The sequence below is a fragment of the Bemisia tabaci genome, chromosome 1, assembly GCF_918797505.1.
Source record: "Bemisia tabaci chromosome 1, PGI_BMITA_v3".
Classification (NCBI taxonomy): Eukaryota; Metazoa; Arthropoda; class Insecta; order Hemiptera; family Aleyrodidae; genus Bemisia; species Bemisia tabaci.
In genome coordinates this window covers 69133977-69153270 of record NC_092793.1, presented here as the reverse complement: position 1 = coordinate 69153270, position 19294 = coordinate 69133977, and the positions used below count along the sequence as shown (strand labels likewise).

Here is a 19294-nt window from a genome sequence, read left to right as displayed (position 1 = left end):
GCACTGCGTGCATCACAAAGCAGGCTACGGAAGTTAGAACGCCTTCAATTTTTGGCACGCAACACGGACATTCATTGAGTACGAATAGTTGTATCTTTTGCAGGCAGGCGTTCTCATCGATTGACTTGATACCGTAATGTGTCTGCGCTCCACATATAGAATATATATTAATGAAAGGAAGCTACTACTTAAATTATTCATACTCACTTCCTCTCGCAGCAATAATGTTCATCCCCAAAACAGTATAAAGTTAAAATAAAATTAAAAGACGATGTGATTCAAACTATATTTATTTGAAACAACTTAAAAGTACTTGTTGTAAGATAACTTTGTGAAATCAACAAAATCGACCATTTATCCGGTGAACCGCCATTTCCGGTTGATACTTTACAGGAAATAATGAAAAAAATTGGCTGAAGACTAAAAAAAGCTGGCGGAGGAATTAATTGCGAATGGAGAAACTTGAGGACTTTTAGTTATCATTGTCTGCGCCTTGAGTCCTTTATAATTCGCGAAATACTTTGCTAGCGCATAAAAAGCAAAATTGTAGATTCACGACTGAGTATTTTTAAGAATCTAAAGAGAATTTTAATGAATTATCTTTATTAGATTAATCAATACCGCGGTGAAGAAAACGTCGAGATGTATCTAACAAGTCAAAAAACAGCTGTCTTTTCCCAAAATGCTCTATGTTGGAAACGACCCCACAGTACGATAAATATATCACATCGTGATATTGAATAAAATACTCCATTCAATTAGTAAAATTGGACTATCAATTATCGCGTTTGGATACTTTCATGTTCATAATTTATAAATTTCGCTGCATGTGAGATTTTTACAAAATATCAAACTGAGATGTGCGGCTGAACATTACAGTACCATTTTTGTCTTAAAATGAATAGATGACGGATATTTCAAAGAACATTTTTCTAGGTCTCGAGATTTTGTTTTACTTACTGTGGAGGTTCTCCTAAAAATGTTGTACCTATGGAAGGATAGCGAGCATGGGCGGAACTCATATATATCTCCCAAAGGAAAAGAATGATAAAACAAAGCAAAAATAATGACAATAATAAAAAACACCCCTACATAATTCAAGCCAGGCAAGCAGGACGCAGGGAAGTCAAGGTGTGACACAACGTTTCTTATTTCTAGAACGCGTAGCATCAAGCAGATGAAAACTTGAAGTCCGGAAAAGCGAGGAACAGTCAAGACCCCTCCCTGCCGAGTAATTATTTATCTAGTGCCTTGCCGCAACATCTATCCACTAGGCGGCCTCGGTTATTTTTGCGGTCATGATTTTAGCATTAAAATAAAATTTTATGTTTACCCTATCCAATGTAGAGTTGGTTTTTCAATTACTTTTCCCCGGTCCATCGACCAGGAATTTTTCTGGAATTGAAAAACCAACTCTACAATTGTCAGGGTAAATAAAAGTAACATTTTATTGCAGTGCTACCACATCTCTGTCGAGGATGAAATCAACAAATTGAAAAAAATCATAATTTCAGTTGTATGAATGGTGAAAATTCAGAATAAAAGCACCGCCACCCTTAAAACCAACGATATATTGACCGAAACCATTGTAGACCAGATAAATATCACAGGAACACTGTTCAGTATATGTGATTCCATATACCTCTGAACAGTCAAATTAAGAATGGTGATACTGGTTTGTAGAATGTTTATAGCCTCCCCATTTTTCGAATTGGTACCCCTAAAATGTTCAAAACTATAACCTTTTTTGACCTTTGTTCTCGAATTGCGATAGCTTTATGAAAAAGAAGGGATTTCTTTCTCGATTTCGAGAAACACACGATTTTAAAGTATTGGAAGCTGGCTCTCCTATTTTCCACAGGCTTCCCATTTTTTGTCTTTGACAACTATTTTGGTGTAAAATCCGCTTAAAAATGTTAAAAGAAGCCGGAGTTTCGATGCTTAAGTTTTGTATTTCAAAAAAGTAATTTTGAGCAAAAACTGCACTCGAGCACTAAAGGTTGAAGCTTTATTTATTATATTTGGAGATTCAAATAGTTCCATTGAAATGCGCAAATGTGCGCCGTTTGATGTCTCGGAAGAGGCCGCTCGCATTACTGTTATTATAGGACACTGGAACAAGTTTCTCGCAAAAACTTTGATTTGTAATTTATGACCTAATTTAAGTGAAATTCTCTTCGCTGAAAATGTTTTTAGTAAGAAATAAGGTCTCTTTTCTGTTAGACAGTCGCAAAATCATGATAATTCTTATGTATGATACACTATAAAGATGAGAGAGAACCATTTGATTTAGTAATATTTGCTAAAAACCGCCATTTGATGTAGACAGCCGTTTGAATAAATTGAGGAAAACATTCATCATCATACTAAAATACGCCGTAAGAATAGATAGTTCTTACCTACCATCAGAATGCCATGCCAAAAAAAGAGATTTATTCAGTGCGATAATTCAATGGGCATAATTCCACACGATTTTGACATGTTCTATCCGAGGGTTTAATAAATCGAAAATCGATTATTCTTAGGGATTTTACCATGATTCGGTCGAAAATTACTCATCCAGTTGCAACTGGATAACGGCGGCGGGGATAATTTCGTGGGTGATTGATGACGTACCACCGGAGCGGGGCAATCTCTGCGCCGTCACAACCTCGCGATGCAACCATCCGTCTCTCCGTGCGTGGCGTGTGGCTCGACAGACGCAAAAGGCCCAGCCCGGCGGCACAACCCCCTCCTCCTGCCCCCTACTTTTTTTCATCCGTCTTTATTTCATTTTCGAGTCGTTCGTCGCTAGCTCTGAGCCTACTCGTAAAACGAATGCGTTGCGCGTAACTCTCTCCTTCGGCTTCGGCGTTATTCTCACAACTCCATTGTTGACGAATGGATCAACTCAAGGCGAAGAAAACGTTGATTTTCATACTTGACAATGACATTTCCTAAAAAATCTCGTTGATTAAATAAGTATATCTCTTACAAGGAGGTACAAAGTAAGAAGAAGTTACCGACATTTTTCAAATGGTAATCAGAACACTAAGTAACCTAAATGTGCGGTAAATATGTTTGGGTCGTTATTTCTTTGAGTCACGTGGATCAAATCTTCGGGTTACAGTGACCAAAACTGTGGGTTACAGACCAAATCTTTGGGTTAAGTGAACCAAACCTTTAAGTTACATTTACCAAAACTTTGGGTTACAATGAAGCACAAAACATAGCCCGAATATGCGAATAAAGAAGGAGAGAATTAAGACATGGGTAAACAAGGCTAAAACATTAAAAACATTAAATGCATGTTTTTAATATTTTAGCATTGTGTACCCATATTTTAATTCTCTCCTCCTTTGGGTTACATTCACCGAAACTTTGAGTGAAAATATTGCAACGTCGTTGAAGATATCAGGCGCGACCCGCCGATTAAACCTGAATCGCATTTGTGATTGTCCATAGAGCCAGGCCAGTAGCGTGGCGTGCTTTGCGATATATCGATTGACCTACCATTTAAATCTTTGAAAAAGGATCGATCATCAAGGTGTTTGCAGCGAACACCTTGATAATCGATTCTTTACCGTAGCTTCAAATGGAGAAATAACGATAATCGATCATTCACGCCTCGCCACTAAGCCAAGCATACTCGAAAGTTGCAACCTCTGAGTGACATCGAGAGAAGCAAGAGTACATTAGGCCCGAATGAAGCAGAAAGGAACCAAGCCACATTAGCTATTGTCAAATTCAATTGAGCCTTTTAATTTGTTACACGAGAACCGTTGTGCAGATTTTTGTGCAAATTTCAGTGAAATTTCTTCATAGTGCGAAGCATATTCCTTAAAAATTTCAACAAAATCCGAACAAACGTTCTCTTCAAAAAAATGTGATTGCTCAGTTAAATTTGGCAATAGCTGATGTGGATTAGTTCCTTTCTGCTAAACGTGGTCGATAGTTCAGCAGGACAGTGGAGAGTGGATGGACACTTTCTTCATCCAAAGATTTTCACCGGTAACCTACGCTGCCGTGCTAAGGAATAACGCCGTATGAACATTCGAGAGTGGTCAAATTTCCTTTGATAAAACGTGTATTTTTGACGAAATTTAAGCATATTTTTCCTTGAAATTTTCAGATATTTTTTATTAAATTGCGCACAAAATAGTCCGAAAATTTTGGGGGGAAATATTTACAATTTTCCCAGTGAATTCGAGTTTTATCGAAGGAAATCTGGCAACGCCTGAAGATTCATTTGGCGTTTTCCCTCAGCACGGCAGTACGGCTCGGTTGATTTAAACAAAAATTGTGTTGAGCAACCAAATTTTTTTGGCTGACCTAACTCAAAGAGAACTAAGCTGGGGGCCTCTCAAAATAAGGCTCCCAGCAAAAAACGTCCCCTCAAACAATGTAATCTCTCCGGAAGGCTGGTAATTTTTAGACCTAGCACAAGCGTGTGCGCGTAATACAGTTCACGGATGCTCCGAAAGATCAATGCACTTGTCTTCCTTGCGCCTCTCCAAAATGTTCGTCCTACTGTGCATCAGGCCAAATAATTGAATTTCCGGTGCGCGGGAACGTCGCATTACTGTCTGACCCACTTTGTCAGCCCCCTCCCCTTGATCCATCCCTTCGATCACCCTGCCGAACCCCAGTCACTATCTCCATGCACTCACATCAAACCACTGCTGCCGAGCTGCATCATGGAACAAGTCCACTCTCCATGGATTGTTCCGTGATGAAATCCGCGGATACCAATATTGATCGCCATGAGCGAATCATCATCGAATGGGCTTGTTAGCGATACAGACAATGGAGAGTTGCAGGTGTTTGAAACTTAGAAAATTTCAAAATTAAAATGAAAGTACTACGAGAGCTGAGAACGAGGTTATCCTTGGTTTTGAAATTGAACAATTATTGGAGGCAGTATTACAAAATAACCTAATCTGCTGAAAGTCATGTGTTTAAAGGAAAATGCCGCCAGATGACGTCACAACCACTGCTGCCGAGCTGCATCATGGAACGAGTCCACTCTCCATAGATTGTTCCATAATGAAATCCGCGGATGCCAATATTGATCACCAATCACCATGAACGAATCATCATCGAATGGGCTTGTTAGCGATACAGACATTGGAGAGTTGCAGGTGTTTGAAACTTAGAAAATTTCAAAATTAAAATGAAAGTACTACGAGAGCTGAGAACGAGGTTATCCTTGGTTTTTAAATTGAACAATTATTGGAGGCAATATTACAAAATAACCTAATCTGCTGAAAGTCATGTGTTTAAAGGAAAATGCCGCCAGATGACGTCACAACCACTGCTGCCGAGCTGCATCATGGAACGAGTCCACTCTCCATAGATTGTTCCATAATGAAATCCGCGGATGCCAATATTGATCACCAATCACCATGAACGAATCATCATCGAATGGGCCTGTAAGCGATACAGACAATGGAGAGTTGCAGGTGTTTGAAACTTAGAAAATTTCAAAATTAAAATGAAAGTACTACGAGAGCTGAGAACGAGGTTATCCTTGGTTTTGAAATTGAACAATTATTGGAGGCAATATTACAAAATAACCTAATCTGCTGAAAGTCATGTGTTTAAAGGGAAATGCCGCCAGATGACGTCACAACCACTGCTGCCGAGCTGCATCATGGAACGAGTCCACTCTCCATAGATTGTTCCATAATGAAATCCGCGGATGCCAATATTGATCACCAATCACCATGAACGAATCATCATCGAATGGGCCTGTAAGCGATACAGACAATGGAGAGTTGCAGGTGTTTGAAACTTAGAAAATTTCAAAATTAAAATGAAAGTACTACGAGAGCTGAGAACGAGGTTATCCTTGGTTTTGAAATTGAACAATTATTGGAGGCAATATTACAAAATAACCTAATCTGCTGAAAGTCATGTGTTTAAAGGGAAATGCCGCCAGATGACGTCACAACCACTGCTGCCGAGCTGCATCATGGAACGAGTCCACTCTCCATGGATTGTTCCGTGATGAAATCCGCGGATGCCAATATTGATCACCAATCACCATGAACGAATCATCATCGAATGGGCCTGTAAGCGATACAGACAATGGAGAGTTGCAGGTGTTTGAAACTTAGAAAATTTCAAAATTAAAATGAAAGTACTACGAGAGCTGAGAACGAGGTTATCCTTGGTTTTGAAATTGAACAATTATTGGAGGCAATATTACAAAATAACCTAATCTGCTGAAAGTCATGTGTTTAAAGGGAAATGCCGCCAGATGACGTCACAACCACTGCTGCCGAGCTGCATCATGGAACGAGTCCACTCTCCATAGATTGTTCCATAATGAAATCCGCGGATGCCAATATTGATCACCAATCACCATGAACGAATCATCATCGAATGGGCCTGTAAGCGATACAGACAATGGAGAGTTGCAGGTGTTTGAAACTTAGAAAATTTCAAAATTAAAATGAAAGTACTACGAGAGCTGAGAACGAGGTTATCCTTGGTTTTGAAATTGAACAATTATTGGAGGCAATATTACAAAATAACCTAATCTGCTGAAAGTCATGTGTTTAAAGGGAAATGCCGCCAGATGACGTCACAACCACTGCTGCCGAGCTGCATCATGGAACGAGTCCACTCTCCATAGATTGTTCCATAATGAAATCCGCGGATGCCAATATTGATCACCAATCACCATGAACGAATCATCATCGAATGGGCCTGTAAGCGATACAGACAATGGAGAGTTGCAGGTGTTTGAAACTTAGAAAATTTCAAAATTAAAATGAAAGTACTACGAGAGCTGAGAACGAGGTTATCCTTGGTTTTTAAATTGAACAATTATTGGAGGCAATATTACAAAATAACCTAATCTGCTGAAAGTCATGTGTTTAAAGGAAAATGCCGCCAGATGACGTCACGTGTTTTGAATAGGACGTATTTATGCTAAATGAAACTATGTGCAACGCGAAAGATGGGGTGTGCTCGTTAGTGCTCAGGCCATGAGAATGAATGGGGCTTTAAAATCGCCAGTGACGTCAGCGGCAACGTACGAGGAGCCACGACGGGGAAATGGGTGGCGGGGCCCTTTAATTCATGAGCCCTGTCCACAAGGCTCTTGTTACATGCCCACGGCTCACGAGTTAGCGCTCAGTTCCTTTTGACTCAATTGAAAATCCCGCTTTTCCATTTTCTCAAGAGGAACTATAGCCACTGACCACATTGTTTCTTATCCTGCTTCCACGAGCACACCCCATCTTTCCTTCTTGCGCATAGTTCCTTTTAAATACGTCCACTTGTAAACCTATTTTTCTACAATCTCCCATTCCGGAAAGATGTAAGAAAAATACTGCGAACTCAGCTCATTCAGCACTCTCAGATGAAGCAATATGGATTCTTTCTCATGGAAGCGATGAAATAAGAACGGACATTTTGAAACACCGCAATGCAGATACGTGGTTTCGCCCTTCAGTCGGTGCGATACGGACATCCATCAAGTTCAAATGGTTGCAGAAGGAAATTCGATAGCAGCAGAATTGGTTCAAAATCTAAAGTCCTAAATTTGGAATGTTTCTCGTGGATGAAATTGAAATAAGAACGGACATTTTGAAACACCGCAATGGAGATACGTGGTTTTGCCCTTCAGTCGGTGCGATACGGAAATCCATCAAGTTCAAATGGTTACTTCAAGTCCCCGTCACCGCCGACCAACGCGTCTGTCGATCGAATCAAGCACAGGTAGTATGAGCAGGGAGTCAAAATGCCTTCAATTATTTGAACGCAATACGGACATCCGTCGAGGTTGTATAGTTGTATCAAGGCGCCGTAGCAAACGCGTCCCATTGTTTATCGTTACAGACGAATATAAGTTGAGAGAGGGAAGTCATAATGCCTTCAATTTTATACATACATATTTTTGGGCAAAAGGAGAGACGACGTTTCTTCATTTGCGACGTTGCAGACTTCCTTAGAAATTGTAATTTTCTTTCGAGAAGCTGGTCGACATAAAACTTAAATTCTCCATGATTTTTCGTTTTCGATAGCAGAAGATTTGGTTCAAAATGTAAAGTCGTTTTTTGTGTGGAAATTCTCCATTGATCAGATTTTCTAGGGATAATCATCAGGAATGACTTGAATCAACGAGTACGGGCATAGTCACTGCTTAAACCGTTCCTGTCTTCAAGAGGTCCCATTTTGTCTACACTTCGCTTAAAGGAGGATTAATGAGGCTATGGACATATAATCTGAAAATAGACAATTTTCGCAAATCCCGTGTAAAATTCAGTATTGTAGCTCTGAATATGGATCCTTAATAGAGACTAAAATGATTTGGCGCCGTAAAAGGATCGTCTTCCATGATGAGTCGGCCTTCGAAGAAGCGAATGGATTATACAGAGAATGCACACGAAAATATTTTTTAAGTTGCGTAAAAAAGGTAGGTTCGCGCCCACTAAATTTTTTTCGATACGTGCTCTCGCGTTGGTGATTTCTAATTAGCATCAAAGTATCTTCAAATTAATAGAAAGAAGCTCTTGCAACATCTGAGAAGATACTCGGCACGTCTGCTCGATGGTCAAGCGACGCGCTTGAGTCCTAAAAATCGAATTTTTTGCGATTTTTTACGGAAAATCGATGACTTTTCGGAATTAAAATCGGGTTTGCTCCATCCGAGATCGGAGATATGTACCCAACATGATTGGAGCACATCGGCTCTTACGTATTTTTATACGTAGAATCGATCTATAACCTCGATAAGTCGATATATCGATCAATTGTATTGAATTTTTGCGATTTTTTGCGGAAAATCGATGATTTATCGGGATTGAGATCGGCGTCCAACCTTAAAAATGATTCTACGCTTAAAAGTACGTGGAAACGGCGTGCTCGAAGCGTGTCAGGTGCATATCTCCACCCTCGGACCGTTAGGAACCAATTTTCTTCCTGTTCAAAAAATCGATTTTCCATAAAAATCACAAAAAGTCAATATGACCAGTCAATGTATTTTCCCTATTAATAATCGCGTATAAATTCGATTTATTTTATAATGCACGACAACACAGTTTCGCTCCCTTTTAATATCAACGTCAAACGAGAAAAGTCGCTTCGGCACCTTAAATAACGCCTGGTTTTCATTTCAGTCTCCAGAAACCTCTTAATTATTTACTTTTTCGGCGACTGACCCTTTTTCTGGTCTCGCTCTTTGGATCTCCTGCGCTGCAGCAATTAGTTAATGTCTACGCCGCCACCGCAACTGCTCACCCATGTGGCAGAGTAGAGCAGAGCTCCCTCCTGCCACAGAGTGGATCCGTAAAGCATGTTTTTGTCGGTCCATGTTAGGAAGGATTACGAAAATAAGAAAAAAACGTATGCAACCGTTATGCATTTCTGGGCGGATTGCGGCCAAATAATCTATTATCAAAAGTCCCAAAAAAACCGATTCTATTTCAAACGGAGAAATATCGCACTAACGAATTGCGTGTACTCACGATAAAATAGAATTGATCACCAACATGGCGTATGTTTTTCTTATGATTCGTCCTTTTTCTGACTTATCTCTACTCAAAAGGTTGCAAAATCTACTGACAAGGTTCTTTTCTTGATATAAAAATGATAGAGCAATTTCTGTACGAAATTTCGCTGATTTCTGACGATGATCCATGGGAAAATCAATGAAATGTTCAAGGAAGCATTTTCAATAGTTACTGAGTAAAAATAAAGATTGTTAATGGAGATTCGGCAACGGACCGTTAAAAAGTAGTAACGATTCTTCGTCCGGAAAGCGACGGATTCAGCGGCGTGTCGCGTTTTCCGGTAAATCGGTTAATCTGCCATATAAATCAATGGAAAAGAATCGATTATTACCCTGGTGTTCGAGTATTTTAATAATAGATCTTTTATCATACCTCTAAATGGGAAATATCGATATTCGATTACTCACGCTACATACGTGCACTTTTGTCGATACAGCCCCGTGGCTTGCCGTTAAAATTAGGTAACTTTTGAGGTGAAATTTATACCACTGACTAAATTAGGATCTACGAATAAAATCGTTCCATTAGCAATCAATTGCAGGAATAGGCTGTTGAACAGCCAATTGCTGCAAGCTGCAGTTAAAATCAATTTAATGAACCTGGTGACTAAAATATAATGAGCAGGGAAAGCGAGAGAAGGGTTCAGTGCAATAACATGCATACAGGGTATACAGCTGCACCATTACTATCAAATTAAAAAGACGATTTATAGTGTTCAAGAAGCTGGATAGGGGAATGTCACATGAGCACAGGTGCTGCTAACTGTGAGTCACTCCTGTGCCTGTTAAAAACGCGTTAGTCGGGCAGATTTCCTCAAATCGTAAAGTATATGCCTTAATTTCTGCACATGAGAGGCAATTACTTCAGAGAATTAGGTAGTTTTAAGGTTGAGTTACTCATATCGCCTTGCCCAGTAATGTCAAGAATATTTAAAAATGGTACAAAAGTTATAGTCAACAGGGCCGGATTTACCTAATTGCCGCCCATGGGCCGCCTGTATTTTGCCGCCTCCTTCTCATTCGTATTGAAGCATCAATAAAAACCATCAAGTGAACGTGCCAGCGGAGGAGGGGTGCATAAGACGCGTTTACTCGTGTTGAACACATGTTTTGGGAATGCCCTGTCAACACTACTAGCAAAAGTTAAGTTTCGTAAACCTATCTCTATGTGGACGAGGCCTTTTATGCATAAGAAATGAACAAAAAAATTATGAAAGAACAAACATGAATGTTCAACAAAACATTCCTCCGCCACGCCGCGCAGACCGCACCGTGTTTGGCGCAATGCGTGAAGTATTCACGCAGTCTTGTAGGCGCCATGCGTTTCACGCTGACCGCACTGTGTTTGGCGCAATGCGTGAAGTATTCATGCATTCTTGTAGGCGTTATCCGTTTTACGCTGACCGCAATGACCGCACTGTGTTTGATGCAATGCGTGAAGTATTCGTGCAGTATTGTAGGCGCTAATATGTGTTACATGCCGATCGCTACGCCTTCATCTCAAGCGTCTTCTCGCTTTTCATCTCAAGTCCTCGTCATCATTGCTCTCTGCGCCGCGCCGTTCCAGGCCAAATTGCATGTTTGGTTTCTCTCTTAACTCAACTACTTAAAGGTGCTGTCTTTTGTATCACTGAAAGACGTCAAAATTATAAGTTACTATACTCTCAGGAAATGAGAGATTTTTTCGCCTTTTCTCGTTTGTAATTTTTTTTTCTACATCCGATATTTTTTTATACCTATACATTTAAAAAAATTGCAAAATTTGCCGCCCTCTAGATTTGCCGCCATGGGCCGCGGCCCATGTGGCCACCCCCTTAATCCGGCCCTGATAGTCAATATAAATTAAAAATAACTATTCATACATACACATATACATTAAGCCGCTTTCATAGCGCAGCCTCGCGCTCTGCGACGCCCAATCGCTATTGCTCCCTATCCTTCCAAAGATCATCAGGCAATTGGCACCTCCTGATCTCATCCTTTACTCCCTGTCCTATATCTATAACTATTCATCTTCTTCAATTTAATTCACTGTTCTCTTCATTTCCATTCAAAACAGGGGATGGGGTGTTTTTTGAAAGGGAAACAAGTGGCACTAGCTCTCATTAAAGCTCATAGGGGTTTTTTTCCAAAGAAAAAATAATACTTGACAAGGTCTCTAGAAAATCTCGAGGAATTCGTTTCATGACACATTAAGAATCGCCCCAAAACTTCAAGATGAATTCATAAAATCAACCCCTTGCGTACCAAGTTATATTCTAATGAAATTTGACAGCAGTTGATGTCGTTTGGTTCCTTTTAGAGAAACACCACCAATTATGCTTTGGTTTCACTTGAGTCGCAAGGACATATAAATGGACTACATTTTGCAATTTGGAACAATAAATTCTAGCCCGGTTTAAAAACAACGTATGTGCCATTAGTTTCGCTATGTACATAAGTGTTTTTCCAGGAGAGACAGATTTATAGTTCCCAATTGCAAAATGTAGTCCAAATGTAGTCTGTAATAGTTGAAAAGAAGCGCGCGCTCAAGTTTATGATCGTGAATTAGACGTTGCTTTAATCTCTTTCTGCAAAAAAAAAAAAAAAAAAAAAAAAAAAAAAAAAAAAAAAAAATTACAAAAACCTTTTTCGAACAAGTAATGGCACAGATCAATCGAAAACAAAATTTAATTTATTTTCTTTTTTAATATCAACTTATTTTCCTGAGCCAAAAGATGAACAACATGAGTTCAGAGAGGATGTTCCTCACACACGCCGCAGAATCCTCACGAATGGCTAAAGGGATCAAGTAGATGTTACAATGTCAGGCTCACCGACTCTTTTATGGTCCCATCCCCATCCTGCCGTGTGAGGTAAGAACGCCGTATGAAAATTCAAATGTTGCCAAATAATTGCTGGAGAAATATTTACATTTGAGGAAAATTGTGCATTTTTCCCTCGAAATATTTAAATATACACAAGTCTAAATTGTGAATAAAATTCTCGTTCTTCAGAGGAAAAATTCTCACATTTTCCAGAAAATTCGTATATTACCTGAAGGGAGTTGGCAACGCCTGAATGCTCATAAGGCGTTTTACCGCGGTGAAGCAGCATTGATGTCTTCATTCAACCCGATGGAATATAAAGCTCCCACTTCAAATCGCGGAGGGGGGGGGGGGGGTCAGAGATCTCACTCACCATTGTCCGGCTTTCAGCGGCAGCGATAACGCTATTCTATTAGCTAATGTCGCTTCGCTGCAACGTTGCCGTTTTGCAGACAGTAATTACATTGCGTGTCAATGAAAAACAAGAAATGAACCTTACAAGTGGCAACACCATTTTATCACAGAGCCCAGCTCCTTTCATCGATAACTTCTCTGTCTCTTATCGCAGTTTTGGGGGCGTTTATGGAAGGTGGTTTGCTTTTGAGTGCGTTTTTTTACGGGAGACCTCCGGGTTTTTTTACCCGGGCCGTTGCGTTTTTACGCGATTTTCCCTATTTCGGGACTGGCGTTCGTATGTTGAGCGTATATTATATCGTAAACCGAACGCATGTAAGCATTAGGTGTCGTTGAAAGTAGCCTCGGCGACGACTTAGACTCAGGATATTTTTGATTTACAGTGATCTCAAAGCTTTATTCTCCGCGCGTAATGGTTTACCGGACTCGAGATAATACCCTTTCTTTGAGATTATGCTTCAATCCGACGAATAAAAACATGACGTGAAATATCAGAGAAACTCATAAAAATTGTACAAAAATGTCTCATTTCCTTTTGACCGGCTTACTTATTATATACATGGTGATCCATAGGTCTCACACCACTAGCACTATGCACTTTTGAACAAACTCAACTCGAGACTTGAAATTTTGTGAGTAATCCTACATCAAAGGAAACTACTTTTGGCACTCCCCAGAATTCTAGGGAGCTCACCCTTAAAAAGGGCAAGAACCCTAGGGGTGTGAAGGGTGCTGCGAGACTTTTAGATCACCCTGTTTATGAGCTCTCTCACTCTCCAATCCCATTTTTGTGAAAGTTCACTCAAAACATCTACTTGACCGATACCGATATCCGCGGTGCGCTGTGGCTATCGGCAAGAAATAACCTCTAAATGAACCCGTTCTCTTAAACTGTTCGAAGTATGACCCAGGAAGCGTCCTTTGGAGGTAAAACACCACGGGGTGCAGACGTATCTAGCTGTTTATGAAGTTGGATGGATATGTAGGTATACATGGGCGAAATTTGTTTTCATTTATTTCTAGTTCATTTTTCTTCCTAAAATGCTTAAGTTTGAAAACAACCCAAATCTGAAAATTCAAATGGTTTATTTCTGACTTCCGCATTAATTCTTCCCAAATGAAACAGTATGCAAATTTTTCTAAAAAGCGCAAATTAATTTAATTTTAATTAATTTTTAACTTTTGGTTGATATCTTTATTCAAATTTTTTATATCAAAGACAAAGATAATTAATTTAATCATTTTATCAGCGTACCTAATTGACATACTTTTGTTTAGTTATTTGTCTCCTATACAGCTTCAAAGATTAGATTTTTATATGTTCTAACTTTATAATTTGACAAATTAATATTATTACAGTATTTTAACTAACTATGGACGTATTTATGCTGAAAAGAACTATATTTTAACCCTATGCACATAGTTTTTTTTTTTTTTTTTTTTTTTTTTTTTGCATAAATACATCCATACGATGTCGTCTCTCTGATGCAAGGACGTATCTTAATATCCACGTGAGCCTAGTTTTGGGCATAAATCCTTGCTTTCAGGGGCGAATGTGGAAACCGAGATGCGGCCTCAACAATGGCGAGGCGTGAATGATCGATTACCGATATTTCTCCATTTGAAGCTATGATAAAGAATCGATTATTAAGGTGTTCGCTCCGAACACCCTGCCTATCGATCCTTTCCCATAAGTTTAAAAGGCCAATCAATCGATATATCGCAAAGCACGCCACGCCACTGGGCCTTAAGCTGGAGGGGTGACGATACATGCACTCCTTCAATATAATGCCGAGCTAAGGAAGAACGCCGTATGTACATTCGAGAGTTGCCAAATTTTCCTTGATAAAACATGTATTTTCGACAACATTATACATATGTTTCCTTGAAATTTTCAGATATTTTAGATTGGATTGTGTACGAAATCCTCTAAAAATTTTGGAAAATAATATTCGCAATTTCCCCAGTAAATTCGCTTATTATCGGAGGAAACTTGGCAACGTCTAAAAGCTCATACGGCGTTCTTCCTTAGGGCGGCAGTATAGACGGGGCCCTTCGAGTTAAGACTCCCTTGATTCTTTAGGCGTATTTGCTTTGAAATTCAGTTTTTCCAAGTTGTTTTCGAACTCGATAAATTCACTACTTATGTATTTGTCTCTCTAAAGCGGTTTCTCCCCTTTTCCCTGTCTTGGCCTCCCTCTCTCTTTCCCTTCATATTTTTTCCTATTTTTTCACCTTATCGGGGGGAAAGGGGGCGCCAGGGCGCTGCTGCCATCTTTCATTATTATGACAATGAGTCCATTTTCAAATTAAAGTCCGGCGAAGGAGCAACGAGATTAGCGCGAGTTGCATGTCTGGAAATTTGCAACCTAAGCTTAGTTTCAAAAACCGTACTTAAATACATTCGCTTTCTCTATGATCGATATATCCGTCCAAGCATAAGGGATAACGAATAAATATGTTTCAAAGTTCGTAATACAGAGGCAAAATGTTTGTGGTTTTTATTTTTGAAAAATCGAATTAGAGGCCTGGCTTCTATGGACCCTCACCCATAGTCTCGTAAACTTATTCGGACAAAAATACTTGATTAAACCCAGCAAATTGAGCTTGTACAGTGTACACAGAGCATCGTCAACGTGATTTAAAATTAAATTTGAAGAGAGCTGAATTGGATTTTTTCGACGAAATAGTTACTGCACTTGTGGGGATAGGATGCTAACGTAAGGGGGAGACTTTGCCCTTTTATGTTCTGAGCGACATAAACGCTCTATTAAGTGCATGTTCGGCGCAGAGAAGAACTCGTTTGTCAAGTTTCTGATTGAAATGTTGCGAATGAGAGGATGATTACATATGTTTAAACGCGCATTATTTTATCGGTAATGCAAACATGCCCTGGTAAAAATTGGCAGTTTTTAATCTGTGTTCCAAAATACCATAGACCTAAAACCGGCTGTAAGATTTCCAATAGCTTCTGTAGCCGGCTGTACAATTTCGTATAGCCTTTTATAGCCGATGGCGATTAAGCAACAGCCAGACGATAAAATTTATGCTAAACGTTATGAAATACGAATACTAGGACTTAGTTAGTTTTTGGACTACCGCTCTCTTTTTGTGCCGTAGTAAAAAGATTTATTTTGCGAGGAAAGCTCCCTACTTTTGAAGGATGCCTGTCATTCTTAATATGTTGGAGCGCCTTTAATTTCTTATGATACTGTGCAATACCTCTGGTGTGAAATAGTTGTTTCAGACGCCGTGGCACGCTGCGGCGCGGCGGGCGGGCAGAGAGCGCGAAACGCGCATTGGCGCCTACAAACCTAACAGGGATACTTCACGCATTGCGCAATGCGTGAAGTATCCCTGTTAGGTTTGTAGGCGCCAGTGCGTCGCCGCTCCGCTTTGTGTTATGCTCTAATATTTAACCTCGCGGAGTCAGCGTTTTTCAACTCAGGATTTTGAAATGTTTGCACATTCTGTCTTAAAATTATTACTTTGCTTAATTTTAAAATAAAAACTTGGCAGAAATGTTTCGTGCGGCAGGAAATGATAAATGGTGGAACTCCATTCTAATCAAAATTTGACGGCCCGTCCAATTATGATCAAAGAGGACTGTTGCATGGTGACCATCAGTCATCAACTCGTCTACTTTGATCATAATTGGTTCGGATCTTGATCGTGTATCCACACCTTAAGATTTTGCAGAAGAAACGTCTTAGGAAACGCGTACATTTTAATCGTGCCGCATTCCAATTTAAAATTTATAAATTTCCTGGAGACAACGAGGGTAGCTTTCGAGCTGTGTAAAGAGATTGTCCTTCCCTCAAAGACATAGCAGGATTACAATCAAGAGAGAAAAGTGGAAGAATACAGGGGCTACGGTGCTGAGGAGTTGGGGAAGGGTGGGTAAAGGGTGGATAAATGATGGTGGAAGGGCGGAGGTAGAGGTTGGAATAGTGGGAAGAAAAGGGAAGTTTCCGCCAAGAAGTCGCGTTCATAATTGCACTTACTGCGGTCATTACCTTGATATTGATTTGAGCCGCTACTTTTGCACGATTCACCTCGTAATTCACGGAAGAGAGCAGAGTTGCCAAAATGGGATAGTTTTTTCTTATTCCACGTCAAACGCGCCCAGAGACGAAACATTTAAGAGACCCCACACTTCCAACCTTGGCAATATGATCGAGAATGCAAAAGTTATGTTCAAAATTCAACGCTATTTTTCGTATAATAATGACTGATTAGTAGCCTTTCGAGCATATAATTCTCTTAGTGATGATTTATATACATTTCGCGGTTGGCTTTTGAAAGAAGAGCTTTTGCAAATAAAATTATGTCTCCTGAACCAATTTGTTCAAGACGTCGTCAGTCAACAATCTTTATTAGGCGAATCTGCACTGAAAAAAACAAGTTTGGTGATTTTTACCGAATCTTTCGGTATACGGTTGTTCGGTGGCGCAAACCTAAGTATTGGGTTTTGTGAACCGAACGGCATTACGGCGTTTGGAACACACGACCAACCGAGTTCGGTAAGGTTTCACCGAACTTTTAAGGTCACGGAAACCGATCATTCGGTTATTCGCACCGAACTTTCAGTATATATGCGCGTTGGCTTCCGAATATATATTTCACCCTATATACATAAGGGTGGATAGGGTGAGGCACCCCTAACATATTTTGTTTCCGATTTTCTCAAGCTCCAAGCTCATATTGGATCAAAGGGAAAATTGAGCATATTGAAAAATAACTCATCCTCGCCTATGTTAAGGAGCTCGCACTGCTGACATTTTTTTTACCACTGTAAAAATATAAAGAGGTAATTTACTGCAAAACTTTCTTCACATTCTCTTCTTATACTTGCATCCAGACATCAAACTCGCTCTTCCCACATTATTTTTACTCCCACTCATAAGCTCCTACTGAGGTTCTGCTCTGAACCTACTCCACCACCATTCCATGGGCGGAAAGTTTTGAAACTTTGAAAGAACATCAAAAGCACGAGGTAGTTGCAAAAATGAGGCAGTTACATGCAAATGTCACAGTTTTCTCATGCGTAAACACAGATATAAGATACGTGTTTCCCTACGAGTCGTCCCTACAGCCCTACGGCTCATGCCTGTATAGCGCCCATGACGTCATGTTTTTACTCCGTAAATTGTCTAGTCTGGATGGAAATTTGAGGTAATCGCAATTTAATGAGTTATGAGGGAAAGGTTCTGTTAATTTTGGTGCACAGAATAGGGAGGAACATATGATTTGTAGTGGGCAAATTTACAGAAAATCGTAGCAAACCTTTCAAAAAAGGCGAGAGCAAGATTATTAAAACAAGATCAATTAATATTTACTGGTTTCAGTCAAATGCTTCCAAGTAAGTTTGTAGTTTTTACCATGTTGTTTTTTCATCTCCATGAAACCAAATTCCTGAACTTTTTTTTCTTATTAGATTATTGTGAACTTCTAGGGAACAGAATTATATACAATGTTATTAAATATGGAATAAATTTGATTATGCTAGCAACTGAGTAACTAGTAACTTATATACATGTCGGTATTCAAAAATTAAGTTCTAAACTTAATGACTTAAATTACCTCCATAAGACCTGACTTATTTCCTCAGTTTGTCTCTAATTTTCAAACGTCTGGTCTGTTTTTCAGAAAATTTCGTTTGCAATTTCTTCATTTGTTTCACAGTATTCTTTGAAAATTTCGCGTAAAAAAAGTACTCTGTATTCTGAATGAGCAAAAATATGTGAATATCCTCCCTATTCAAATAAAATAATTTTTAGGACGCTCGATAGACGGGGCGAGGAAGGGGAGTGAGACGGTCGATGGGCTGGGGTGAGGGTAGGGGAGTTCAAAGTCCGCAAGTGGGAAAGTCTCCAATGCCAACGGCCCGCGAGGCGGGCCTTGGGGGCGCACAATGCTGGGGGTTGAGCTCAGTGGCCTGGGGGCGGACCCCCTATAGTTATGTATAAGAGCGAAAATTTTAAAACACCACAATAGAAATCCACGGTTTGGAATCGTGGTTTTATTTGCTTTTCGTCTACAGCTGCCAAGCCTGAAAGTATAAACCCGCTCAAAGCTTTAAGTGAACTTAAATGGTAGAATGATTAGCTAGGCCGTTGTTAAACTTGCAGTCCCACTGTACAATCATTGACACTTGCGGGCTAAATGGACGCCGTCTGTGCGCATGTGCATACTTCCAGAATGTACAGTCGTGAGCGTAAGTGTGACAACTTGACTTACCCTTCGTTCTTCCTCTCTCGCGGCTAGCAAGTGAGTTTCGATGGCGTCCAGATCAATGTGGGGTAGCGCTGTCTCGATGTTGTATACGTCAAAACTACCTAAAAAATGAAAATAAAACCCTCGTCATTTCAAATGAAAGTTTCCAGGATGTTGGCGGTTTATTTTTACCGTTGTTGGTCAATAACAGGATCAGAAAAAATTTCTCCCATAGATTGTCCTGTACGGTACGGGCGAAACGAGTCCGGTCAAAATCTTCTTTTAAGAAGAATTTTGGGACCTAGACATTCCCATCGATTTTCCAGCACTTCGGCATTGCGAACTATGTTGCATT

At 39.8% G+C, this 19294-nt stretch overlaps 1 protein-coding gene across 2 annotated transcripts in view; it reads right to left on the bottom strand.

The window, feature by feature from the left end:
• Positions 1-19294, bottom strand: part of Schip1 (Schwannomin interacting protein 1) — a 93079-nt gene that overhangs the window by 45677 nt on the left and 28108 nt on the right. For both annotated transcript variants that reach the window (XM_072306078.1, XM_072306079.1), the window contains exon 5: positions 18964-19061. In XM_072306078.1, the coding sequence (XP_072162179.1) occupies positions 18964-19061 (98 nt within the window). The remainder of the gene's footprint in view (positions 1-18963; positions 19062-19294) is intronic.